The following is a 27,890-nucleotide window of genomic DNA, read 5'->3' as shown; positions in this document are numbered from 1 at the left end:
GCTAGCCTGATCCTACACAAAGCTTTTCCTTTAATTTTATATGACTTTTTCTTCTAAACCTGAAAAACTTGCCTTCTATGTATCCTGTGCATTTAAATATGATGTATTGTTTTCCAGTTTTAAGCACAGCTATGGTTAACATGCAGAAGCAGAGGAGCTTTGGGAACACAGTACAACAAACACTTCTCTTACGGAATCCTGTACTAACGTAAAGCCCATGATTATTTCCAACAGACTCTGTAACTGCCTGACACATCACATGTCAGACTTCTTTAAAAAGAGGATCCAAGAACTAGACCAACAGCTGAAACAAATACTAGAGTCCTGACAAACAACTGGATGCAGTCAAGGATAAGCAAAATGAGGCTACAACTGGAGGAGGGAGCGCAGGAATTTTCTCCACAGTATCCAAAACCATGTAGTTACTGGCTGAGAAAATGGTTGGATAATAGGGACAAGATGAGTAACGGGCCTGCTACAGATAAAAATACTAGGCTGAAACAGGTTTCAAGGGAAAGCAAAGAAGCAGCCAGTCTCAAGAAGAAGGAAAACCAGAGGAGCTTGCAGTTGCTATGGCAACATAAAAAGGCAAACAAATGGAAGGACAATTTGAAGTGACTGAATAAGAATTTCATAACATTCCCATTTGCTAAAAAATAATGGGTCTGCAATAGGGAGGAAACAATGTTGCTTCATCTGTTAAATGATAAGAGTGGTTGAATGTAAGAAAGGATTTTGAATGGAAGGTGAAAGCAGTCACTGACTGCACCTGAGGACATTTGAAACTAAGGCTCAAGTAAACAGGCTGCAGAGGATTGTGTATTCTAACCTGCCCACCCCCAGTCTGACAAAGAAGTAGAAGCAATCTTCAGTAGATTTCTCCTAGGTTTTTTTGTTTTGGTGTTGGTTTGCGGGTTTTTTTTCCCCCCTTTTCAGCCTAATGGCTATATGAAGGTATCAAAAATGATCTCAAAGCTCAAAGATTTAATAACAGTCTACATAGAAACAACTGAGGGGTATCTGTCCATGAGAAAAACTGGTTTTGCAAGTCATTCTCATCTGTTGTGACAGCCTTTGGTCGCTGCTATTTGGGAAAGACTTGTAATCACCAAACCCGGCTTCTGGCTGCATAAATGTACAACATAAGCATTTGACCAGAACAGCTGAAAACAATGACAGGCTACAAATGGGTTAAGGACAACTTGTCTGAAAACAGGAACAATACAAAGCCTGTGCAATACCATGCAAACTCAAAGCAAAGCTAAGGCTACATTAACAACAGAAATAACACAAAAGTATAATACAAAAGTAATAAAAATATTCAGAAGTGTTGTTTGGGAAAGGCAGGAAAAAAATCAGAAGAGACAAGGATATCGCTATATTTTCACAGACTAAAACAAAAATAGCATACATCAAATAACTCTGTAAACCATTATTACAAGAGGACACCTACAACAATAAATCCAGACATGCCTGGGAGCCTTAGTGCACCCAGGCTCTGTAACAATATAGCTGATGCTAACAAACTGCCAAAGTTTTCTCTGATATGAATATGGCACATTTTAATCACCATTAACTCTTCAGTGTGCTTTTTTGAGTTCAAGTGCTCCAAGGGCCATTCCCGTGAGGCACCCTGCATACAGCAACCCGTTTTGGGAAGCAAGAAATTGAGCGGCACTGACGCAGGCTGTGCTGTGCCAGCAGGTGCCTGTGTTTGAAACACCCCTGGGCACAGTGTCTTAACTAGCACAGAGGTACCTTTGGGTAAGATTATAGTATTAAGAGAGGTTCCTAATAATAGACTAATAACACTAAGACTGTAGCATGGATTACTTCTCTTTCTTAGATAGGTCAGAGAAGAGAAACTTCTGAACAACAATACAGTTCAAACATTTCTTGGGTTAAATAAATTTTTTCTTACTGAATCAGAACAGGGCATTTTAACCTTGGAAAACAGTAACAGCACAGAAGACCCTGTCATAACAAACAAGCTTTGGTCAATTAATGACAAACCAATTTTGAGTAAATTAAACAAAATAACAAAGCATGACTGAAAGCAAGTGTCTGATTCAAGTGGGAAAGTCATGTATAACTGTGAAAAAGCTGTTCCTTACTAAATAATTCTTTATAAAACCCAGAGTAGTTTTTGACATCAATAGGCCTGACAGTTCTTCATGTCAGATTCCTACTAGTTTCTTATTTGTACCTGTACAAAAAGAAAAAATAACATTTTTCCAAGGCCAGGCCAAGTGGATTGAATAACTGTAGAAGTAAACAACAAACCTTCAGCAATTAAAAACCACAACCAAACCCCAAATCACAATAGCCTTAGAAGCCAAGGAGTGCAGAAGTGAAGTGACATTTGACCAGAAGTCAAGATGGGCAAAGCCTTACAGAGGGTTGTAAGAACAAACAACAAAGTGTTCAGCCATATAGAAAAGAGAATATACAGAATAGCCAGGCAGCAAGGATGAAATGGAAATCCAGGATGATTAGGTATAATCCAAACCCTCAAAAATCAGCATTTTTCTGTGGCTTTGTGCACATTATGTGAGCAAGAATACTGTCAACTGTACAGACTAGCCAAAGGCTAGGGCATGACAATACAGGTAGTGATACAAAAGTAATATCTGAGCAGAACACAAAACTCAGGAGCATAACCTGCTTTAACAGAGAAGAACAGAGCATTCATCTCCAGAACTCCTAACAATCAGACATTAGACTACAGGTCCAAAATCACACCTGACTGAAGACCTTACACTTTACATTAACAGACATACTTGCTCTGCTTTCATCAGCTAACTGGAACACCTATTTCTAAGAGAGAGAAAAAAAAAAAAAGTGATTCAGGCATCAATAGGCCTTTCCACCCAACCTTAGCGGCATGAAAACTCTCAGCTTTCAGGATGCTCTTGATTATCTTTCCAAGGAAGAGATAATCCAAGAATATTAAGTAAAGAATTGCAGTGCAATTGTGTTTGCCAACTGTGAGACACACCTGACAATTCCTACTATCCCTTGTCTAGACTTTATTAAAGTATTCAGCATCCCACAGGCAATAAATATTATAAAGGCAGATACAGAGAAAACCAGTAGAAAAAGCACAAGGTGGACAAAAAGTTGGTTACAGAAACAGTCAGGTAAGAAAAAGATCAAGTTAAAGGGATGCTATTGGCAGACTTCACAAAAAGTTTTCTTACAAACCCACAACAATGTGAATTTCATTAATCACCTTGTACCACTAATGGTATCTTCCAGATGTGAGATACACCTATTGATGTACAGGATGACCATCGACATCCTTAAGAAGTAAGCCAAAGACAGAACAAAATTCAAGTATAAGAACATAAAATCATGCTTTTTGGAATGAAAAAGAAAAATAACACAATGACAAGGACTTGGGGGAGTTAGAAAGAAATTAATCAGAGAGTACTATGGCTGTCCTGATAATTATGAAAACCTAGTATGATACAGCTCAAGTAAGTTCAGCAGGAAAGCCAGGAAGACTCCTAAACGATTCAGCAATTCTAGAACAATATTCTACAGGGAAGAGTAAAAGCAGAGCAGGCTAAGACTGAGTTAGAAAAGTCAAGAACATTCCTGTTACATGGTGCCTGTGACACTGTGACTTAAGCAGCCCTAGTGGCTGCTTGGTTCCTGTTCATCCTCTCAGATTCAAAGAATCTCTGCTCAAGTATTTTGTAGACTTGTTAGTCTTCTCTTCATATTTCCTTCAACGACTTTTTACCTTGAAAGCCCCAGATAAATGTCCCTTGGTTCAGGTTAGCTGGCAGCTGTGAGAATAAGCTTCCCCAGTTGTCCAGATCCACCAACACAATGTGAGTCATGGTACTCAGGTAGTCAAGATCAGGAAGTTCACCATCTTCAATGGGATAAAAAGAACATGCTTAAAGCTCACCTGGCTTTGTGGTCAACCAACATACATCAAAATAAGATATGCTTTTGAAAATTAACTTATTCTATTGCTCTACAAGCGAGAAGTTACAAAACATGATCATATTTAGTGACTGCATTGTTTTAAAAAAGTCAACTGAAGCTGTATTTAGTAATGCACAAATCTGACAAACAAAAGTAGAACCTACCTATGCGATGATGTAGAGCTAGACAGTTTTGTGGTAGGCACAGAAAGCTGTTGCCCTACACTGAGACATTTTAATAGTCCATTTAATAATCAGCTATGCGCCCCCTACTATGGCAAGTCTCTGTGACATTGAATTCCTTATACAGCAAAAAGTATATCTCTAAACATTTTGTGTGTTTTTATGCACATATCTAACACACATCAACCTTCTAATCAAAAGCGTTATGACACTAATTAAAAACACTTCCAATTTTTAAACACAAAGTACACCTTCAGCATGCTTAGAAGTGACATGAACTTCAAAAAAATGTGCATGCTCAAGGCAAAACACCTAATACATATTGAGAATATAAGTTCTCAGCTGAAATTTTTGCAAGCTAAGGGAACTGCAAAGATGGTGTTTATAATAGGACTGCCCACACAGAAAGCACTACTAGCCTCATAAATATTTATACATACAAATAAGGCAAATTTCTTTCAAATGTGTGTGTATTATAGACCACTTTTACATCTCTAGGAGTTAGATCCCTATTTGGGATCTTTGATTGCCCTCTTCCTTTTAACACCTAGTCATGCTCCCAACTAATTTGAAAAATCAAATGTTTCAGTCCCAGGACTCCCACATCTGTCTACGTTTTGGTTCTTTAAAGACCTCATGCACATAGCATATAGCAAGAAATTATTGAGTCCAAGTTCTGGAAACTCAAATACTGAGAATTCAAAATGCAGCTTCGATAAATAACAAAACTAAATTCTGAGCCGATTTATAGACCGGATGTAGGCAGGTAATATGCTGACATTGAAACAAACTGTGTTAAGGACAAGAATATTTTTCTAATGTTAAAAAAATAAAATAAAATTTCTACAAACCTTCACCAGGTTCGTCAGAGTATGCAGAGTTCTCTTCTGTTTCTTTCTTTCCCTGTATCGGTCCCTGGAGAGGAGACAACTGTGGTCTTTCCTGAGTCTTGGATGGAGATGCTTCAGATTTTAGCTTGTGAGGTTTTCTGTCCACACAAGCCCCACTTGCTGTGAACTTGAATACTGTATTTTCTGATTCTGATGCAAGACTTGATAAATCAGGTTTCTGCAAGAAGCAGTGTTTCATGTGATAGTGCTGATGTGCACTCTGAAGATCATTGAAGTTTTTGTTGCATGCATCACATCTAACAACATACATCTCTTCCTTAGGTTTCAGTGATGTGTGACTGTTGAGATGACTGTTCAAATCGGCAAAATTCTGTGCAGTTGCAGAACAGAAGCAGCATCGAAACCATAAGTTTCCTTTTTGCAGCATGGCTTTCTGACAATTCACATAATCGTTCCTCCTGTTTATTCTGGAGACGTAAATTGTCCGGCAACCACAGGTTAAACGGTCTCCTTGCTCTGCTGGAAGGAAGTCCTCCTCTTTTTTTATTGATGTTTCCATCTCCTCAGGCACAAATGCATAGTCCACGCTATGAATCTCCTTATAATGGATTAGAAATTCTTCTTCTGTGTCAAAGAAGAGATTACCACAAAGACCACAGAAGTATTTAGTTTGTATCTCCTGGTTATGATGCTCTTTGAAGTGTCGCTGTAGCGTTCCTACTTTCCGAAAGTGATTTCTGCATATGCCACAGCAGTATCTGTGAAATGCATGGCTTTCTAAGGACATGCAATGTTGTTTAACATTCTCTTCAGATTCAAACATCTCCTCGCAAATGCGGCATTGCCATTTTCCCAGAATAGGGCTGTTTTCAGGGGAGAGTTCTATAGGACTAGGAATGCAGTCTGTTGTTTCACCTGCAGAAATGCACACTGTGTCAGAAGCAGATGGCATAGGTTCATCTTCTAGAGCTTCTTGTTCATAATAGTAACTATGTCCACCATGAAATTCAGTCACATGTCCCATAATATCCTCTTCTCTGAGATCTACAGAGCATGCTCTGCACCAGAGAAGAAAATTAGTCAAGTGTGCTCCCCCATGGAATCGGCTCATATGCAGGCGGATAATGCTCGAATTTTCAGCAAGCTTTCCACACACAGCACACTTGTGACAGATCCTATTTGCTGATAAAATGTGCTTTTCTACTGAATCTTCTGTAAAAAACTTTTGAAGGCATTCACAAAACCAGGCTTTTACTTTGCAAGCACTACCTTGACTTTGGCTTGCTACATGATCGTCATCTTTACCTTTTAGATCACTCTTCCGTTTTGAAGGAGTAGACTCCCTTTCACTGGTAGACTCATTTGAAGTCAAATGTCTTTTAAGCAGTGGTCTTGACCGATCCACAATATGGCACAAATGAGACTGATTTTTATTTTTTCCATTGACATGACAGAACATCAAGATGGATTCTTCCATTGTAGTAAGAACTTTAATGTTGTGTTGAGTGGTTTGCTTATGCTGGGTGATCTGATTCTCATCAGCAAACAGTTTATCACAGTTCTCACAGTGACCTTTTGTTTTAAATATCTCTGCAACTTGGGAGATGCTCTTCTCTGACAGCGCCACAGGCCCAGAATTATGACAACGTGTTCTATAATGGATTAAAAAACCAAAGAGGTTGCATCATACCCTGAAACATTTTTAAGCTTTCAGGTGTATTTTGGAATATTACTTAATAGCTACAGCAATGAGTGCGTGGAAATGGTGCTCTCTGTATACTTTAACTCAACTACTAACAGAAACATGCAACACCTATCTAGTCTCTGTACTTTAAAAAGAATTAGGTGCTAATTTCCAAAAGTAGCACTTAGATCGATGCTTACATTGTGGACTCAGTACATTTGAGAAATTAAATGCTGCTAAATTAGAAATAGTGGAACACAGACTAAGTTCCACTGTTCTGTTACAGAAAGTAATGAAAAGGATATAGACATGGATCAGTATTCTACAGTGGATTGTGTATGGTAAGGCAGGGTAAAAGACATGGAAAGGAGGCAGTTGATCGTTTACTCAGGAAGTCTACATTCAGATGGTCTAGGTGCCCTGAAATCCACTAGCACCACTGAGAACACTTCTGCCTATCTGTTATCAAGCTATGGATGTTCACACTACAAAGACAGCTGTCTCTCACAAACCTGAAATGAGCTGTTAATTCCATATGCGAACGTAGTATCTGGCAGCAGGATATACACTTCACTTGGAAGGGGACCTCTTTGCACAGAGATATCAGAAGGTTCTTTGCATAGGATGGGAAAGGCAGAGGAAGGCCAGCCTTCATTTCATCTATAACACAGAATGGCAGAAAGTGCAGCCACAGGTTAGAGCTCTTTCATAGTATTTCAGCACTCAGATGACAAAGTTACAGTTGTACTTATTTGTCACAGGGTTCAGAAAGCAAGTTACCATGTGTCAGCTGAATCAGTAATTGTGCAATGCAAGCTTTAAGTAAAACGGCATTAAATTTTTAAACTCATATCTGAATCTGTTTGCATCTTGCTCTTTTGTACTTGCTGACTGACTCTGCTTCCCTTTTCCTCCTTCTATAAGGTCAGGTCTGATATCTCTCTTAAGAAGGTCCTTATTGACCTTCCTCTCCATCTGTCATCACCTGTCTACTCTTACTAACACACACTTTTGTTTAAAGCCATAATTAAGCCATGTTTAAATTAAAGCCGTGTTTAAAGAAGTATCAATTCATTTAACAAGTTCCCCATGTACTGTGAACATCTTTCTCTCGCCCATCCTCAGTGGCAGTTCTCCTTAAATTTTCAGGTGCAGGACTTTATTATTCTGAGTAAATACTCTACATTAACTCCAGGTACCAGCAGAATAAAAGAATTTCTATTGACAAGAGAATGGGAAATGGCTTATTAACTATATATTGCTGTTGTTGTTCTGCATCTTAGGAGGCAAATTCTCTTTGAATTTGCTGTTTAGTAAGATGCGACGATCAGCAGACAGTAATTTGAGGTTATGCCTTTCAACTAACTTCACTGCCAGATCTTACAGACCATATTGATTAATATTAATCAAGAGCTATCAATGCAAAGGAAAAAAAATGGGGAACATGCTTTTTTTTGTCCTGAGCTAGGCACTATCCATCTCTACAGAAGAAAACACTGTTTTGTGCTTTTAATCTTTCCAAAGCAATAGCTCACCAGTAATCTTTTTTTAAAAGCTATAGCCTGATTTTAAAGGCATCTACAGTCAGCACATACAGAATTGATAACTTGTTTGAGAATAAGAGTAATTAGATTTACAATACATAAAAGAACTCAGAACCATGCAGCTGATTGCCACTTTCATGAAGATGGCAGTACTGACTTGACCTGCAGAAAGATTCCTTCAAAGCCCATCTTTACTATACACTTCCTGCAGCCAATCCGCAGAAGGGCAGAAGTACAAGATAGTTATGAAGATGAGATACAAACTATATCAATCCTTTTGGCCTTGTAGGATTGTCCTGAAAGCTACGCTAAAATATGGCAGGTTCTCAAATAAGAAGTCAACTCCATCTATATTTTATCTGCCTCAGTTTACCTAATGTTAAAGTAAATGCTTTAATGCTTATTGCTTACGTCAAAGTGAAAAAGTCAGTACAGATATGATTATTACCCTGTTTTCTAAGTAATGATCAGACAAATGCCTTCTGTGGAATCTAGTAAGTATGGTTCAGCATGTTACCAGCTCACAACATAACCAGTATTTTTGCCTTCAGCAGCAAAACAGCCAGTGCAAGGCATCGGGCCGGCAACACTGTTTCAGCTAAGCAGGCTAAATTTGCAATTATACGGAGAAGAAACTTTCACTGCTCTTTTCCGTCAGGAACGCCAAGGAAACCAACAAAATAGCCTCCAGCAGACAGTATGGCAAGGGGAAGGAACATCACAGCAGTCTGACTGAAAGAGAAATCATGTTTTCATTTGAGTTCCTATCAATATGTTATACGTAAACCTACTCAGGACAGCAGCTGCGCAGTCACTGGTGGATGAGAAGCCTCTATGAGGGACCTGACAGCATGAAGATAAAGGCAAGCGTGCTTCCCATTACAGCAACTGTGATGGAGGAATCATTTCTACACAAAAATATGAATTTCAGAGAACCTCTTTTAAGGTCTTAAATCTGATAAATAGGTTTTCATTAAAAAAACAACTTTAAAACCTTAAGCTTTTTTACACAGCAGAGAAATTGAACTCACTTCATACCATAAGGATCAGTTATCAGAAGGAATGAAAAGCAGTACACCTAGTAGCAACATACCACTCAATTTAGAAACCTGGAGGAAGTGGTTCTTTCCTGACATATGCTGCAAGCATTCGTCTCTTTTGGTGAAAAGGAGGAAGCAGTTTGGGCATGCAAAACACTGAATATGCTGTGGAGGGAGATCTTTTTTATGCCCGTCATTTTCATTTAGCTGGAAGAAAAAAGGATCTAGTTAGGAAAAATTCTAAGCAGGAAACTAGTTCCAGTTCTTCTCATGTACTTTCCATTCCTCTCCCCATTCTGTGGTACTATTTTCACTTTTAGGTTTTCAGCTACCACATCTATGTTTATCTACAGTCTGCCACTATGCGCTACAGCTTGTGATGCACAAGGGACTGGCTAAACTGCCATTGTCAAACTCAGCTACTTATCCTTACTAAACCAGCAACTTTTCCATTCCCTTCTTGCACCACTGGGAGCAACCATCTTCCCCAGGAACTATGGGCGCCATCAATTCTTAGCTAGTACCTTTACCCAGGCTCTCAGAAAAAGCTCCTCTGTCACTATAGCAGCTGTTTTTCCTCATTGGTTCTTCCCTAATTTTGTTAGCTTCCAACTTCTCAAAATGCTGCTCCTCAGAGTACTCTGAAAGGTCTGTGACTTTTACCAAAGTCAACTCCTTCCACCCCCTTTGCCTTCTACATCAACTTCAGATGTCTGCCTTCAGGGCAAAAAACCCTTTAATTTTGCTTCTGACATTTTTACTTACTCCTTTCTTATGTCACTCCAAGAATCTTCCTGATATGCTTATGCTTTATGCCACAGCTTTGCTTAGGATTATCTCCCCATCCTTCCACACCACAATAATCCCATTTTCTTGACTGCTGCAAAAGGCACTCCCTTTCTCAAACTTTTCTAACTCCTGCTAATGCCCCAGACACACCACAGGCACACAACTTTGAAGCAATGGAAAAAGAGCAGGGACAAACTATGACATGATCTTTCAAGCTTGTCAGGTATGACTACACATCAGGAGTTACTGCTACTAGCTAAAAGTAGCCTGATTTTCAGAGTATCTAAAGCTTCTGCTGACTTTAATGCAGCTTCTGAAGACGAGACAGGCACACAACAAAATTTGTTATTAAAACACTAAGCTTTGAAAATGCTATCCATTATCCAATTCAATACCAGACTGCTTAAATAAAACCACTCAACCAGAAGATAACACCTGAGCATTTGTCATTGAACTGAGGTTTTACAGTGGTAAGTTATGAACAGAAGTTAAAAGAGTGGAGGAACAACAAAAAAATCAAATACTATGAGCTTATATTTGAATCAAAACTCAAACGCTTTTCCCTTCTGTAAGCTAACTAGCGAGTAACAGCAAATACATACATCAGAGATTGGAAACAGAAGAAGTGGTTGCATCTGAATCACCCAAGTTACTTTTCTCATTCTGTTACCTCTCCCCGCCACCCCACCCCATCTCCTGGCTGCTGCTTCTCTTTACTGTCACTTGTTTCATCCTAACTCCTTGCCATTATCTATCATAGTTTTGGAGATGCAAAAAAAGGGAATACCTTTTGACAGCACCAATACGGGGACAAGAGGTTCAAGACAGAACTACAGTCCTCTCAAATGTGCACTGGAAAGTACAACCTAATGGTCAGATCTAATGGGATTACTGTCAGGATACACAAGGTGTTTGAAGCATAGCAGAATAAGAAAAGCTATCTCAAAAACTAAAAGAAAGGAGGGGAAAGAAAAAGGGTTAAATGGGGAAAATAAAGTCAGTGCATAATTATATGTCTTAAAAACCCTCTACTACATTCAGTCAGGCGAGTTACTTATCCTTACGATCTTGCCTTAGATAAAAGATGATCACTGTACTGCTGAGGGGTTGAAAATCTTTTGCAGCATATCACACAGGCAACAGCATTATTTGGGGGTCCATGCAATGTGACTGTTGGGTCACAAGGAGAATGATCAAACCTGGAGAGGAAGAAATAATTAATTACTCTCCTTTAAATAGTCAAAATGTTTTTTTTAATGGCGGGGGGAGAAGTCTTTTGAAGCTGTTGGATAAAAACCTACCACATCAACCTAAGCCATATTTCTCACCTCCCCTATTGTTATCAGTGGAAATACCCTGTACAGAGGTGATTCTCCCTGCTGCTCACCTGTTTTCATGACCCTTCGCAGAGGAATCATACTGTTTTGAAGACCAAGAGACCTAACAAAGCCTTGATTTCCTACGCAGGGATTTTTTTTAAAACAATTATTTTTCCCTCCCTGCACTGGTTCTGGCTGGAACTGATCTTCTTTGTAGCAGCTTGTACAGTGCGTGTTTTGGATGCATGAACAACAGTGTTGATAGCACAGGGATGTTTGAGCTATTGCTGAGCAGTGCTCGCACAATGTCAAGGCCTTCTCTGTTTTTCAGACTGCCCTGCCACTGAGTAGGCTGCAGGTAGGCAAGAGGCTGGAAGGGGACACAGCTGGAACAGCTGACTAAGGGGATATCCCGTACCATACGACATCATGCTCAGCAATAAAAGCTCAGTGAAGGAGGAGGAAGGGGGGATGTTTGGAGTGATGAGGTTTGTCTTCCCAAGTAACTGTTACATGTAATAAAGTCCTCCTCAGTGATGTGATTTCCTGATTTTGCTGTGCTTGTGTGCATGACTTTTGCTTTACTTAAACTGTTTTTATCTCAGCCCAAAGTTTCCTCATTTTCACCCTTCCACTTCTCTTCTCCATCCCACTGCAGTGACTGAGCAGCTGTGTGGGGCTCAGCTGCCTACCAGGGTTAACCCCACACCCCTCTCTCAACTTCTCTCCTTACCATCTTCCCCATGACACGTTCACTAGTTAAAAAGCAGTATATTTGGGAATTGACGCCAGACACAGTGCGTGCTGACTGGCAAGGATCAGCTACGAACAGATGTCTGGGCCTATAGCTCTTGGTCCTCTTATCTTTTGTTAGAAGCATTTTTTTTTAATCTTACCATCAAGTTATATATGTTAGCCTTTTGCTTTTTCAAGTTTGGATTTAGATATAACAGAACTGAAGAACAGAAACCTTGATGCTCAAAACCCCCAGATATTAAAAAAAGCTCAACAAGAGGAAGAAGTAAATTCTGAATGACAAAAAACCCAAACAACACCCCCCCCCCCCCAAACAACCAACCAGGAAGTTAATCATATCATCCATGTAAAATCTATACCATATTAATCTGCTCTCCAGATGCAATTTTGTGACTAGTCTTGACACTGATGTCCTAAGTTCAAGCATATTCTTTCATTATTATTTCTTGCACTACATACTTACCTTTGAAGGTGACCTAGGAGAAGATGCCCATTATCAAACTCCCTGTTGCAATGCATCACAGGACAAGATATGGGACTCCTGTTGACTTGCACCTGACCTGCTCTCTTATAAAACCCCCTTTTTCCACTGTTAATGGTGCCTGGCTTAAGACCTGTGTTATAAAACAAAGAACTTTACCAGAATCAGAATTACAAAGACTTAAGCAAACAAACAGAATAACACACAAGCCCCAAAGCATTTAAAAATAAAGTTATATTGATTCTTAAAAGCAAGCTAACAATGCACTGTAACTCAATCCTACCACGTTAAGTCTGCTCTTTCACTTGAAGAATCTGTCTCTTCAATCCCCAGTATGATTACTTTTCAAACACTTTGACACCTTTCCTCCAGGCACTATTTTAAATTGATTGAACTTCCTGAAGTTATACTTACTTATGTAGACATTTTCCTGAGCAACAGTTCAACAGTAGTATTTTTCCTTCCAGCAATTTTGCTTTGAAAAGTAGTTAATATTGCCTTAGTGTTTTTCAGACTTTGTATATTACATTTTCTAAGAAGCAAAACATTAGAAGAATAGCTTTTATGGTAATAAGTGTTTAAGAACTTTTAAATGCCACACAAGATACTATTATAAGATCTGATTATGCATAAGAGGCACTTGCAAGCTCAATGTCAGTACTGCTCAATACAATTATTGCATGTTTATTCTGCAATACAGGACTTCAAAAAAAAACTTACCACTGAAACAGAGTTTCATATTCCTACCTGGCATTTTTAACCACTGGTCCACACATAATCTTGCAGCTTCCGTGTCACTGCGCTCCCGAATAAATTCTAGTTCTTGCAACCCATGAGCATATTGGGAATCAACTTTCTCCTGAAGGGGAAAACATATCAGGCAAGGTGATGATTAAATTTAAAATAAATTCAAGATTAAAGTACATATACTAAAACTTACAGGTGGGTCTCTGAAAACCTAAGAAAAAACCTCACAAAAACCTAAGGGAGGGGATTAAAAAAATATTAAAAAAATCTTACAATGTGACTGACCTCTGTATAATAATACAGATGGAATGTAACAGCAATAAAAAAATTTAAAAGTAGTACTAATTTTTGTACCCTAAATAAAAGCTACAGCTTATGTCAATTTTTTCTGCACCTACTGAAGTTTCTGAAGCATGTACGTAACAAGGTCTTCAAAATTACAAGATTATAAAAAGAAGCAAATAATATTTTTTTAAAAAAAGGCAACAGAAAATGGTTATTGAAAACAGAGTTTCACTACCAAGGCAAAAAAATAAATAATAAAAGCAGTTTTGCTTTGAAAAGTAATTTTAAATCTGCAGATTGCATTACCTGATGAGTGAGGAATATTTACCTGCCCAGCAGGAAAATATCCATCATTAACAAAAGAAGTTTTTAGCCTTCATTCTCAAATTACTTTAAAAGCTACACAGCTAGCTCTGACTTCACTTTACAGTTGAAAAACCATATGTGGAGACATTAACAGATTGACAAATCCTAACTGGAAGAGGCAGGAGATGGATGTAGGTCTCTGGACTTCAAGGCTACCTTGGACTGTATCTAACTGCCTTTTGCATTACAGTTGCATAGTCTATTGCAGACTATAACAAGCTGTAACTATAGTACAATTATGTGACTTGCTGTCCAGGTCCTGCTGATAGGAGCCCTACCCTTCAGCCAACTGACTGCACCTCCGACTTCATAATAAAAATTAAAAAATCCATGCCTTTCAAATGGCTGCACAATACAATTAATAGGATTCAACTTTAAAGTTATGCTTTATACACAGAAAATTTTATCCCATTATAAAACATCACCTAATACAGAGATCTAATGTGGCAAACCATTTCCCAAAAATCTCAGACAAAAGCAGGTAGATAATTAGGTTTGCTGCATGGTGGCTTGTGAAAAATTATTTTTCAATTATTTAACCAGAATAATTGATGCTAAGATCCCTCTGCTATATATACAAACAAGAGAACAAGTTTTTGCCATTAGCTTGCATGAAGGTTTTGTGGGGTTTGTTTTGTTTATTTAGGAACTGTAATAAAACTAGCAAGCTGATTGGTTAGAAGCCACTGGAGAGATAAAGTCATATTATGTTTCAAAAAATGGCCCAGAAGCAAAAATCTCTAGTTGCTAGACCCAGGTCTGGCTTACCAATGTTTTTATTTACTTAGCAATGGAAACAAACACACTCGTGACTACAAGCCCTGTATTACGCAATTCTATTGAAACAATCTGTGTCCAATACCTTAAAGGCTTTGTTTTTCTCTTCTTTTTGCTGTTTCTCTACTTCAACATGGCGTGCCAGACGATCCAAGGTTGACGCAACTCGTTCTTTCTGATAGTCAATATGATCTTTACGCTTAGTATTTCTCTACAATTGAAGAGTTAAACTTTTATTTGGTAATTGTTAAGTGACAGGCACTACTACATTGAATAGTGCCCAAGCATCAGGACATAATTCAGTGCAGATATTCCGATCCCAAGTTCCATGATCTACCTTGCCAGCTTTCTTTTCCTATTTACCAGCATCTGTAACTTTGGTTAAAAAAACCCAAACAAAACAACCCCTACCCCCTACATATTCAAGGCAATTCAACACAAACATTATCCTCAAAGCAGTAAAAGGAACATGGATGATTGTACTGGGCATCCTGGAAGTCTCTAGCAAATTAAAAACTAAGTAAATTCTTTTAAGTAGGTAAAGAAAATCCCTAAAGACTTCAAAGCCAACATGCAGCCCACCTGAAGAACCGAGAACTGATACCATTCCAGCTCTAAGACAACGCTAACCAGTATGTTCAGAAAGGCAAGTCATCAGCTTTTTCTAGCATTAAGGATAGGCCATATACTGCAGTTTGCTCCTGCTACATCATGAGCTCTAGCAGTCACCACTGTGGAGTGAGCCTGTGCATGTACAGAAGACCCACCTTTCCTTAAGAACCAGGTTTATTACATACATCCTCTACTTCAACACTTGAAAACAGAAGTCAAGAGATGGCCACTGCTGCCAAAAACAACTCTAGTAGAGTCATTCTCAGTCACTGTCCTTCTCAAAGGCCCCGAAGGCCCAATAAGCTTGGGGGATACATGAACTGACCCGCCTGCTTCCAACCCATGCATTCTTAGGATAGATTATGAAGAATGAGGCTGAGTTAAGACCAGGTTGTCATCAGAATAAGGCCCTTCAACATACAAACTGCTCCTAAAAAGTTATTTTAGAAGGAAAAGGTCTGTGAGCAGGCCAGATACATTTGCAGGCTACAGACTGGACACACTGACTTCTGACATCACTTGTAAAGTGACATTTTTCTTCAACACACTTGCTAAAGCCACCTAAAGTAAAATAAAAGTTCCAAGTCCATTTCAAGAAGGCAAAAAACCAGCTCTAAAAAAAAAAAATTAAAAAAAAAAATCACATGTTGGCATTGTCTTCCAGTCAACAGTATGGAAAAATCAAAAAGTTTATTTATTTACTTGTTAAAAATACCTCTAACAAGTTTTTTGAAAAGTAACTGATGGGGAAAAAAATACATAAAGGAGACTAATTATTTTACTAAACTGAAAAGTCCCAAAATACATTATAACACTCACATGAACGTAAGAACTGCTGTTAGGTTCTTCATCCTCACTACTGACAAGATCGATGCATTCAAGTACAGGTCTTAAAGGTCCTTCCTGGAAAAAAAGTGTTAAAACACAAACACAAGCATTAAATTCCTCAAGAGATAAAAAGTTGCAGGTATTACAGCACATTGTCAGCATTAGCAATACCTGAAGGAGAATTCTGCCAATTTTTCAAGAGGGTGCAGTAATGAAATTCATGTATAGCAACTTTTCCACTTAGACTTAATGCACAAAACTGGTAAAATATGTAAATAAATAAGTATTCACAAATAATTAAAATACAACCTAACATATATCTATGAACTATAAATTTCTATCAACTAGAAAAGAAGTCAAATTTAACAGTCTTGCCTTGCTTAATAACCTTATATTCTTCACCTTCTCAAAGAACTTAGATCTACATTTTAGAGACACTCAGCTTGCACCATGAATTCAATGGTAATAGGGTAGCAGGCTGTTACTAAGAAAGGAACAACATTAGATTTCAATAAGCAATGCTAAATTGTTTTTAGGTTGTTTTTCAGGGTTTGTTTTGGTTTTGTTTGTTTGTCTTTAAAAGACAAAAATTAAATTCCAACTCCAAAAGTGTGGTGAGTTGAGCTTGCCTAGATGCCAGGTGTCTACCAAGCCACTCTATCAGGCCCCTCCTCGGCAGGATACAGAGGGCAGAAAATAATAGGGGGGAAAAAACCTCTTCACTGGCCAGGATAAAGGCAGTTTAATAAAATCTCTCTCCACAATGCCCCTCCTCTGCAAGTCTCCTCCTTACAATGTCTTACGGCTCTAGTACTGTTCTTTGTCTTCTGCAACCATCTTAACAGTTTAAGCCTTGGTTTTAATTTCTGTGAATACTGTCTCTTGCTTTCCTGATCTGAGTACCTTCAGAAACTTCATGTAGATGGTCTGGGACCTCAATGACCTACTAGTCTAAGCAGTACCAACATCTGGTGATTTACATGCCTTCGTATGCCTCTGTTCTTTCATTCTCTCTGGTGCTCGTGCATGTGTGCGTGCATGTGTGTGTATTCCCATTCACTCTCCATTCCTAACAATTTCAACATTTCTACTACAAGCTTCTGGTAGACAGCAGAGTGTTAGCACAAGCATGAAAAAGCAAATGGAGAAAAAAAAAAATCAGTCAGCAATGCAAACTAAGCACAAAGGTCATAAGTTTTTTAAAGAAGATGTACAAAGTTACATCTCTTGCTCCATCCATATTCACTGCAACAGTAGTCTTCAGTTTTTAGAGGTGAAAAAAGAAGCACTATGTCCACATAATCCGATGTCATGCAACCCCCCCCCCACTCCATCATGCTACATTATCACATGCCAACTAAGTGATCAGTATAATTAACATGAAACTGGATAAGTAAGTCTACATACACCAAACAATATTCCTAGCTACCTTAACTCACACATGACCATGTATGTATGTACACATCTTCAATAAGAGGCAAAGTTAACTAAAATCTCCACATACCATAAAAAGTTTCCTATCCAAATTGTGAAAGTTATTATATATTCTCAAAGTATATAAACCAAAACCGAAGAGAGTTTAAGTTTTGGGGGGGGGGGGTTTGGTGGTGGGTGGTGGTGGGGTGGGCATGTGTGTGTGTTGTGCGGGTGGTGGTGCTGGGAGCGTTGGTTGTTTTTTTGAGCCTGTACATGCAATGCCATCTACACTGTATGACAGTTTTTGCCTGAACTGCAGTATCAGCCATTTGTCTGGCAATATTTCTGGCAGATACCACAGAGCTCCTATGTACTCCAAAGGTATTATTTATTTGTTCGAAAGTTAAGTTTTCCAGGCAAAAGAAGGACTTACAATAATCTGTGGACTGAGTTCTTGAAGAGGTGCAGTACTATGTCCACCTTCTCTGCCATGTATTTGGCAGTGTTCTCAATATCTTAACAACCAACCAACTAGGATAGGCTAGGAAGATTTATTGCCTGATGAGCAGTAGTGAACAGCAGCATGCAATTCTCTCTGCTGCCCTTACTGCATCTCATTCTTTACACTCTTCCAGCTTTCAAGGCTGTAAAGCTGTTCAGCTGGCCGGGCATAAAGAGTCCTTATTATCTCACTGGGGAGGAAAAAGCATGAGAACTTGGACAGATGACAAGAACTTACATGAATCAAGCTACAGGCCTCAAACTACCCCAAAATACTACTTCAATTTTTATGATTAAATAAAGATACCATATCTTAAGATATGAAATCTTAAAAAAACCAAAACATGACAGATTTGCTTTTGTAGAAACTGACCTCTATAAATGTGTGAGAAATTTAATCTTTACATTAAACAACAGGTGTTAGCAAGTAACTGTTCAAAGACACAGACCACCTGACTGTCCAATCAGTTCAATAATGCCTTTTGAAATGTTCAACTGATCCTAACAGCTGTAGCTTCTTCAAATTTTCCTTCTTTCTGTTTTACTTACTCCCTAAGTTCAGCAACTAATTACAAGTTAGAAAATTGACAGCTGAAAAGCAGAGTAACTTCCTTTCAAGCCCAGGAAGTTCTAGTGACCAGAACAGTAAAGTTCAGTTTAACAGAAGTAAAATGACGCTTATTTAAATTTTTTTTACATACATGAAACTTCTTTTTTTCCTTCCAAATTCTGTGCCTCTTACTACACGATTAGTGTACCACTTTTTGGGTTGCATTCCGACCTGAACACAAATGCAATATGTTAATTATTTACAACGATTCCTCAAAGATATACATCCTTGTTTTCCACAAAAATAAAATGGGGGCAAAAAAAGACCCCAAAAAACCAACCACAAACCACCACACTATCTACCTATATATGCTCCTCAATAATAATGCAAGTCCCAAACATAACATTTATTTAGACTAGTTTGTGCTTCATTGGTTGGTAGTTTAAACTTTAGATAAGACTAAAAACAAATACTGAAATTAAGAGTGTAAGAATTACACAGATCCTGGGTCTGATCAAGAACTCATCTGTGCTACAAAAGACTGTTTTGAGAAAGTGTAAGAGTTGGGGAAAACAGTATAAACCTATCCCAACCATATCCACTCAGTAACTGCTTAAGTCAATATGAGAAACTTCCATTGAAAGCCACCATTAAGTGTCACAACACTGGTTTGGATCCATCCCAGCTGAATGCCATTAACATAGAAAAGACTCCAAATACTGCTTCGAAAGAGACACTGACTTAAGCATGGGCTCATCCTGACAGCAGTGCTCCTCTCTGCCAAAAGGTGTTGATAACAAAATGAAAGCAGAAGTTCAAAGCCTTTTTATTCAGTGGCCTATGATACAAATCACCCTTATGCAGGGAGACTTGAGTCTAGGAACGCTCTCCCCTTTAAACACACACAGAGGCCTTCTGAGAATTTCATGCAAGCCATAACTTCGGATGGACTTTCTGCATTTTAGTTTGATTGACAAAGTAGTGCCAGGTGAAACATACCCTTTTTCCAGGAAGAGAAAGCAGCTATTGCTAGCAAACATTTCCAATTAATAGTACGGTACCACGTGGAGGTTAAGTTCCAACAGCAAGAAATTATCTTTGCTCTGTTGAGGTGAGCCCCACGCTGAATGCTGAGAAACTTTACTTCATTTTTTCCAACTGGTTAAACTAAATAGTAACGTAATGTGAAGACAGTGCCAACCCTGAGGTTTCAATCACTGTAGAAGAGTTATGAAGAAGAGGATCAGTTAGCTTCACCCAACTCCTTGTATCTCCCCACAAGACCAACACCACCAGCTAAAAAGTATCTTGCCACACATGAGCCTGAGATTACAGAAGAAACAACGTGGACAAGCACTGAACAAACAACTGAAAGTTATGGCCTCTCTAGCTGACTCTACTGGCATACTCGGCACCCAGAAAGCCAATCCTTGGTACTAAGATATGCTCAGTCTTCACATCTTATAAGCATATCTCTCACATTCAACAACGCCCCCCTACGCTCTACTTCTCAATTAATTCTTCAAACAACCTTTGAAAGCCACCCTTCTCACCAACAAACAGCCACACTACTGAGCAACAAGCCAATGGCTAATCACAGCTGTTTCGGTTAACAGAAGAATTTCTATGTTTTGATCAATAGAAAATTAAATTTTGAGTCTCCAGGCAGCTGTGGTGTCTCTGCTGTTAGTCATAGCTTTGGTTGAAAGCGTTAAATCAACAAAACTAATTTCACTATGCTATGCAAAATACCAACTGTAAGAGTTAATATAATCTGTTTATTTGGCGGCTGGTGAAGGTGAAGCCTTATATTCATGTCCAAGGGCAGTTTCTTCTCAAGGACTTCTGTGAAGCTCATTTTTACTGCCTCCATAAGTTTTCTCAAAAAGTCCTAAACTGTGGTCTCACTTTCTTCCCCTCCCTCATTTGATCAACCTTTGGGTAACCAGGCCTAGGTAACAGATACCTAGTCCACTCATACATCACCTCAGGATTTTTGTTTGTTTGTTCAGTTTTTAGTTTTACATGTATTCAGACCAAACACCCAGTTTACTTAAAAAGCACCACTAAACTTTTGCATAATTATACACACACTAGCACACGAAGCATGAAACTAGCGTTCAATATATGTGACAACAGACTTAACACATCTTTGACAAAATAATCATGTGAGAATAATAGCGTATACACATGTCATACAGTAATTATGATGGAACAATCTTACATGAAAATAAATTTTAAAAGTCTGTTAAGTTGTACTATTTGCGGTCTACATTTTTGCCCCAGCAGATTTCCAGCTTCAAGACTGCTGAGTAACTGACCAACATTGTGAACCAACACGCACCTCAAAAGTTCTTATTTCTATAACATAGCAAGTACAAAAATCCAAGTCCCCAGCTGGCTTAGGTTCTGAACAAAAACAAAAGTCCTGCTTTGGAGATGCTTTGTAACACCTCTACAACTGTATTCTGTTCCTGCTGTGATGTAACTGAAAGCCAGCAGACAGAAACACTTGAGTCTGTACAGCTAATATTTAACACCTCAGGGGGAAAGAAAACAAAACACTTAAATGTAAATCACTTCATTTTTGCTATATCCCCAGACCTTTGTAGGAACTCAAAACTGCAACTGGTTTTAATGAATCATTTTTTCTAGTGTCCTCGGTTCCCAAAATAGGCCAGAAGTCCTCTTCAGGTTTGAAATAAAAACAAACATTCATTGGTAAGAAATTAAGCGGCTGCTCCAACTCTTCCAGCACAAAAAGGGGCTGCATCTTTGTAACCATAACATTGTAACAAGGAAAAGCTACAAAGTATATGAAGTATGTTTGTTTTTGCTGGATCTCAAACTATTTAATAAGCCAGAGCCTATGAAGAATGTTTTCATTTGAATTCAGATATTTGAAATAAATAATCACCTGTAGTGAAGAAAACTTGGCATAAATGTAACGTATCAGAAAATGAAAGTTATTTTTAAATATATAGATCTTCAATTTTCCAGCTAAGTTTTATTTTGGATGCATAATATTTATACGTACTTAACAAATGTTTACAGAAAACAAACAAGGACCCTTAGCATTGCTTGCCATTGTAACACAACAGGAGTCAGAAAGTATTTAAACACTATAAAACTATACACGTGGGACCTCAAAGTCATAGAGTAACAAAGGTAGGAAGAGCCCCTGCCTAGGAAAGTCAACAATCTTATCAGGAATAACTTTTATGTTTTGCAGGAGCAGCATAGTGATGAGCCTTACTTATCTTTGAAGAAATTAGTCAGAAAAAAATATGAACGGATAGAGACCATTAAAAAAAGCGCCAAAAATAATTCAGGAATCCAATGCTTTCAGTGCAGACTGGCAACTTGAATATCTGTCTACTTAAGTGCTACAGAGCCCATTAAACTTGTGAATCTTTTCACTCTTGCCTTATTCTTCCCAAGGAAACAGAACGGGGGACAGACTATCCTAGGAATAATGGCTTGCATTGTAGATTATATTCTATTTTTCTGCTGATATGCAAAATTTATTATTTAATGATTTTAACTGGACAAAAGTATGCTGTAATGCAGAATTAAAAGGTGGGAAATTATGGAAGAACAGTTCTGAGTTTCCTGAATGAGGGCGAATATGACTGTAAAAGCTCAAAAACTCCGGCAGCAGCAGGAACTGCTTTTGCTCCATCAAAAGAGGACTTTTTGTCATAGTCCTACAGTAAGAATCCAAACACCCCGAGTGATTGAAATGGGGAAGAAAAAAAAAAACCCCAAGCAAAAAGCACCTCAAAACAAACAAACAACCCCCCCCCCCCAGCTTTCAAGAAAAACACACAGATCGCATGGCCTACTATTTGTTTACTATCAGAATAAGCATAGGTTGAGATACCCAAGTAGCTTCCCTAATTCACTTTATATGGTACCACCTGATGCACTGGGTCCTCAGGACATGCAGAAAATAGTACTGGGATGGTCAGGTAGCATTCCTGCATAACATTTATGAAGCATATATACTTTATTCCATTAACATCAGTGGGACTATTAATGAAGCAAAATGCTATGCAACATGATTACCAGAAAAGTAATCTACAGTGATTTCTCATATACCTCATCAATCACTGTAATCCTCCACTCACCTGCTGGGATACTCAAGTCTCTATTCTCTCCATAGGACCAAATGGTATCACCATATACGCTTCCAAAGAAAGGGCAGATAAACTTTGAAAATAAACTTGTGATCTTCCACAAAGATTCACAAATTAAATTATCTTAAAATCCCAAAGTAATGCTTTCCATCAAAAAATAATCAAGATCGTCAACACAGTAGACAAAGATCTCCTCCTATTTTATTGGGCTACCAAGAGCATATTTACTACAACAAGCAGCGTGTTTCCAGCACACGATCTACTTACTCCAACGAACTCAATCTCATCTTCACTTTCAGAAGCTGGCAATTTACTCTTCTGGATGTTGACAGCGCTATGAGACTCCATTATCTAGATAGAAACAAACCAAAACATGCTTCATCGTTTTATTTTGTAAGTTTTACTTATAGAGCATTTTCCATTTTATGCCTACTTTGGCTTTACAGCCTACCTGCACCCAGCAACCTTCCCTATCATTCACTGACAATCATCAGTAACACCAGAATAAGCGACAACAATTTTGACTTCAATCACGCTAAGGTATTTTCCCAAATACCCAAAACGCGGCCTGATGTACGAGGCACCCCAGGACCCGCACTCCCGCAGCAGCCGCAGCTACTGGGGTGAAGTGAGAGGCTGCAGCCCGAGAGCCCCAGGCCGGCACCGGAGCAGAGCCCCAGCCTAACGGCGCTGCGGGGCCGCTGCGGCACCGGTTCTACCGACAGGCGCGGGGCGAGCCCAGGCGCAGTTAGCCGCGACAGGTATTGTTGACGCTTTTGGCCGCTTTAGGACCGCAGCAGAGCAAGGAGGCTGAGCTCCTCGCTTCAGAACAAGCACCGTCCTGCCGAAGGGAAGGTACCCGTGAGCGGCGCGGAGCCGCAGCCCGCCCGACGGCCGCCCCGGCGGCACCCACCGCCCGGCGTTGCTGACTCACGTTTCTCTACGGGTACGGACACCCCCGCCCCACGGCTGAGCGCCGCAAGGCCGCCCCGCCGCCACAGCTCCGGGTGGGCGGCGGGTGAAGAAGCGGCGGCGGCCGCGCCGGGCGCCGGCCCCTGGGCCCCAGCGCCCCGCGGGGTCTGGGTCGCTAAGCGACGGCCCCGCGCCCCTCACAACGCCCGGCCCGCCGCCACCAGCACCTGAGAGCAGAGCAAGGCCCCGACCCGGCGCGCCGCCGCTTCCTCTTCAGCTCGGGGGCGGCAGGAAAGGGAGAGGTAGGGCGACAGCGCGGCACGGCTTGCTGGGATTTGTAGTTGCCGCCCGCTTTGCCTCCCTCCCCCTCCTCTTCCCCCATGGCAGGTGCCGGCGCTACCATGCCAACGCCATGGCGCAAGCCCCCCGCAGCCGCCTTTGGAGGCTCTTTCCTTCAATAACTTCCTGCCTGCCCTCTTCCGCCTTCAGGCGGGTTGTGTGGAGCTCCTGCTGAAGGGAGGAAAACCCACACGCCGCTTCCGGGGGAGGAGGAGGGTGGCGGCCATTGGGGCTGACGGCGGAGCGGGAAGGAAGGCGGGAAAATGGCCCCCGCGGGCCCGGCCGTTAGCGCAGCGCTGAGGCGGCGGGCGGCTGGGCGCTGCCTTGGCGGCGCTGGGCGTTCGCTGCCGCTTTTCGGTGCATCTCGCTGCCTGCTCATCCCGCCCAGGCATCCGCGGCGTGTCCGTGAGGATCCGACGGGAGAGGGGCCGAGGGCCTTGGCGAAGTCCGGGTGTTGCCCCGTAGGCGGGTTCGTTACCCGCTGCGCAGCGCCAGCGCACACACCGAGCCGGGGTATTCCTTATTCTAATGGTTTGCGCAAAGCAGGGAGTTAGGTGGTAACCCACAAACTCCCAGTTCCCGGACTGTCAAAACTTTACACTGTTTATACGGTTTAGCATACAAAGGCAGCCTTCATCGGTTACAAATTGCCCAACTTGATTACTTAGTATTCCTCTTCCCATTTGTCAAATAATCATCTCGGTTGTCATGTTAATTAGTTCGCATGCTCAGTCTCAAATAATTTTGGGTCTGGGGGATTCCCAGGGTCACCATCTCCCCCTGCTGGAACTACTTTTCCTCTAGTTTTGCTGAGCTCATTGGCCGTGATGAGCTCCCTTTGCAAAAAGTTCCTTTTCTGAACAAAAGGATTTGCCACTGCAACATACAAAGTGCTTGTAACCTGAACTAACCCTGAACAACTCATTCCCGCCAACTGTCTTAAAGTCAAACCGCCAACACCACATTCAGTGCCATCAGTCACCCAATATCACAGACAGATGATGTCCATTGCTCTCCCGTCATCTAGCAGGCCAATCACTTTATCATAGAAGTTTATCCAGTTGGTTAAGCGTGACCTCCCTTTGATAACTCCATACTGACGTCTCCTGGTGATTTTCTTTAACTGAAGTGTCTGGAAACAGTTGCCAGGATTAGCTGCCCCATCACTGTCCCAACGATCAGGGTGAGGCTGACCAGCCTATAGCTCCATGTGTCCTCCTTGCCATTCTTGAAGATAGAGGTGACATTTGCTTTCCTCCAGTCCCCAAGCACCTCTCCTAGTCACTATGATGGATCAAAGATTACCAGAAGTGGCCTTGCAATGACATCTGCCAGCTCCCTCCACACTTGTGGGTGCATCCCATTCAGGGCCCATGGTCTTACATATGTCCAGTTTGCTTAATTATCCCTTGACCTGATTCTCTTCCACCAAGGGTCCAGCCTTCCCCCCTGATCTCTGGGACCTGGAATTTCTGAAGGCCGGTCTTGCTAGTAAAGACTGAGGCAAAGAAGGTATTCAGTAAGTCAGCCTTTTCCATGTCCTGTGTCACCAGGTCATCCATCTCATTTAGCAATGGGCCCACATTTTTCCCTAGCCTGTCTTATGTCACCTATGTAGTTACAGAAGCCATTCTTGTTGTCTTTGACATCCCTGGCTAGATCCCATATTCCTGCTGGGCTTTAACTTTCTTAACTTCATCTCTTTATGCTTGAACAATGTTTCTGTATTCCCCCCAGGTTATACATCCTTGCTTCTATCCACCCTTTGTATGCTTCCTTTTTTGTGTTTGAGTTTGACCAGCACCTCCTTGTTCATCTACACAGGCCAACTGGCATTTTTGCCTGACTTTCTATTTGCTGGCATGAACTGCTCTTGAGCCGGGAGGAGGTGATCCTTAAATATTAACCAGCTTTCTTGGGTCCCTCCTCCCTCCAGGGCTTCATCCCATGGGACTCCTCCAAGCAGATCTTTGAAGAGGCCAAAGTTCACTCTCTGGAAGTCCAGGGTAGTAAGCCTGCTTTTTACACTCCTCCCTCCCCTCAGGATCCTGAGCTCCACCATCTCATGGTCACTGCAGCCAAGGCCGCCTTCGCACTTTGCATTCCCCACAAGCTGCTCATTGGCATGAGGTCCATCAAACCACTGGTCTTCATTGGTCCTTGTTGGCTCCTTTATGGCTTGGAAGAGGAAGTTATCAGTGCCCTTCAGGAACCTTGTGGATTGCTTATGCCCTGCTGTGTTGTCCCTCCGGCAAATATCAGGGTGGTTTAAGTCCCCTATGAGGAACAGGGCTGGTCCTATATGTCTGCCTCATCTGCTTGTTCTTCCTGGTCAGGTGGCCTAATAGCAGACACGCACTATAATGTCACCTTTACCTGTCCTGTCTTTAATCCTCCCCCATAAAGTCTCATTCAGTTCCCCATCTATCCCCAGGCAGAACTCCATGCACTCCAACTGCTCTTTCACATAAAGGGCAAATTCCTTGTTTTTCTGAGCCTGTCCTTCCCAAAGAGCCAGTCTCCCTTCTTTGTAACGCTCCTTCTTTGTAACGCTCCATTCATGGGTCCCATCCCACCACATCTCTGCGATCCCAACAAGATCATAGCCCTGCAACTGCACACAGCCTAACTCATCACGTTTATTCCCCATGGTGCATGCATTAGTATACAGGCACTCCAGAGAGGCACCCCAGCATGTGGACTGCCTAGAAAGGGACTGGGGGATTTCTCCATCATGGTGCCTTGTAGGCATTTCCTTGCTTACATGCAAGTGCTGGAGGTGACCCCACTTAAGCCCCATCTTGTTGATTTTGTGTTCCATTCCCGTCATGTCACCCCATGTCCTTTAAACACATTTAAGCATTACCTATTAGTTTTTATTTTAGTGCAGATCTTTGGGAGAAACAAAATTAGACTGTTCTGCTCTCCTCTTCTGTTACTTCTGCAATTTCTAATCTGTGATTATCTAGTCTTCAATTTTGTTTTCTCAGAATTTGTCAGGGTCATTTTGGAAAACCAGTCATATTTCCTTCTGTTTTCGTCATACTGCAAGGAGTATGGCTTTTCCTTTAACTGTCGTTATGTAAAAGTTACTTATCTTCTTTTAACCAGTGGGATAACATCATACCTATACTTAGGAGAGAGGAAGGAACTGGCCCTTTGCAGCTTGCTCCTCTTTAGCCTTTGGTAAAACACTAAAATGTCTCCTTCTCTGTGTTCTTCTTTTTGCCCAGGACAGCCATCTTTCTCCCTGGCCTGTGCATGGGAGTAGGCCTTCACCCTGTAATGAAAATCCTCCTTTACTCTTTATGGTGAGCTCCCAGCCACAGTCAGTTTTCTCTGACAACTTACTAGAAAAGCACATCCTACAGTGTGAAACAGAGCAAGGTCTTAAAAAGATGAGTTTGGTACAATGCTCTGGGTGATGCTCTGATTGTGTTGAGAAAGGAATGCACTCTGAATAATTAGAAAAGGTTCCACTGACTATTTTAAAGTAAAGGAATGTACCACTGATGATAAAGGATTGTACTCTGAATAATTAGAAAAGATAAGGTGAGCACCTGAAGGAGATAAGGAGACCATGAGTCAGGAAATCATTGAACAAAGAAAGTTGGAAGGTTTACTCCACCTAGATCCTACCTTTTAGGAACAGAAAGATTAGGTGTCAGAATCAAATGAATATGTATGTAAAGATGTTATAACCTCTCATGAAAACTGTATAAATTACCTGACTTTTCACTGAAAACTTTGGAGCTAGTTTGTCTGGTGCGAATCGGCTAGCTCCCCAACATTGCATGAAATAAACACCTTTGCTGCTTAAAAACAGAATTTGT

General features: G+C 40.6%; 1 protein-coding gene across 4 annotated transcripts in view; it reads right to left on the bottom strand.

Annotated features, from left to right (window-relative positions):
- Window positions 1-24,205, bottom strand: part of ZNF451 (zinc finger protein 451) — a 39,055-nt gene extending 14,850 nt beyond the window's left edge. The window contains exons 1-11 of one of the 4 annotated variants that reach the window (XM_055810477.1): window positions 23,946-24,205; window positions 23,074-23,157; window positions 16,192-16,275; window positions 14,846-14,971; window positions 13,333-13,444; window positions 12,568-12,718; window positions 11,102-11,228; window positions 9,294-9,447; window positions 7,169-7,316; window positions 4,973-6,624; window positions 3,749-3,883 (exon numbers count right to left, since the gene is read on the bottom strand). In XM_055810477.1, the coding sequence (XP_055666452.1) occupies window positions 3,749-3,883; window positions 4,973-6,624; window positions 7,169-7,316; window positions 9,294-9,447; window positions 11,102-11,228; window positions 12,568-12,718; window positions 13,333-13,444; window positions 14,846-14,971; window positions 16,192-16,275; window positions 23,074-23,154 (2,770 nt within the window). In that variant the 5' untranslated portion in view covers window positions 23,155-23,157; window positions 23,946-24,205. Of the gene's footprint in view, window positions 1-3,748; window positions 3,884-4,972; window positions 6,625-7,168; window positions 7,317-9,293; window positions 9,448-11,101; window positions 11,229-12,567; window positions 12,719-13,332; window positions 13,445-14,845; window positions 14,972-16,191; window positions 16,276-23,073; window positions 23,158-23,665; window positions 23,686-23,740; window positions 23,914-23,945 lie in introns of those variants that run through there. The other 3 variants (XM_055810475.1, XM_005238112.4, XM_055810476.1) reach the window with 3 other exon arrangements.
- Window positions 24,206-27,890: the final 3,685 nt, after the last annotated feature.

The sequence above is a fragment of the Falco peregrinus genome, chromosome 7 (genome assembly GCF_023634155.1).
Source record: "Falco peregrinus isolate bFalPer1 chromosome 7, bFalPer1.pri, whole genome shotgun sequence".
Classification (NCBI taxonomy): Eukaryota; Metazoa; Chordata; class Aves; order Falconiformes; family Falconidae; genus Falco; species Falco peregrinus.
This window is presented reverse-complemented; position numbering and strand designations above follow the sequence as displayed.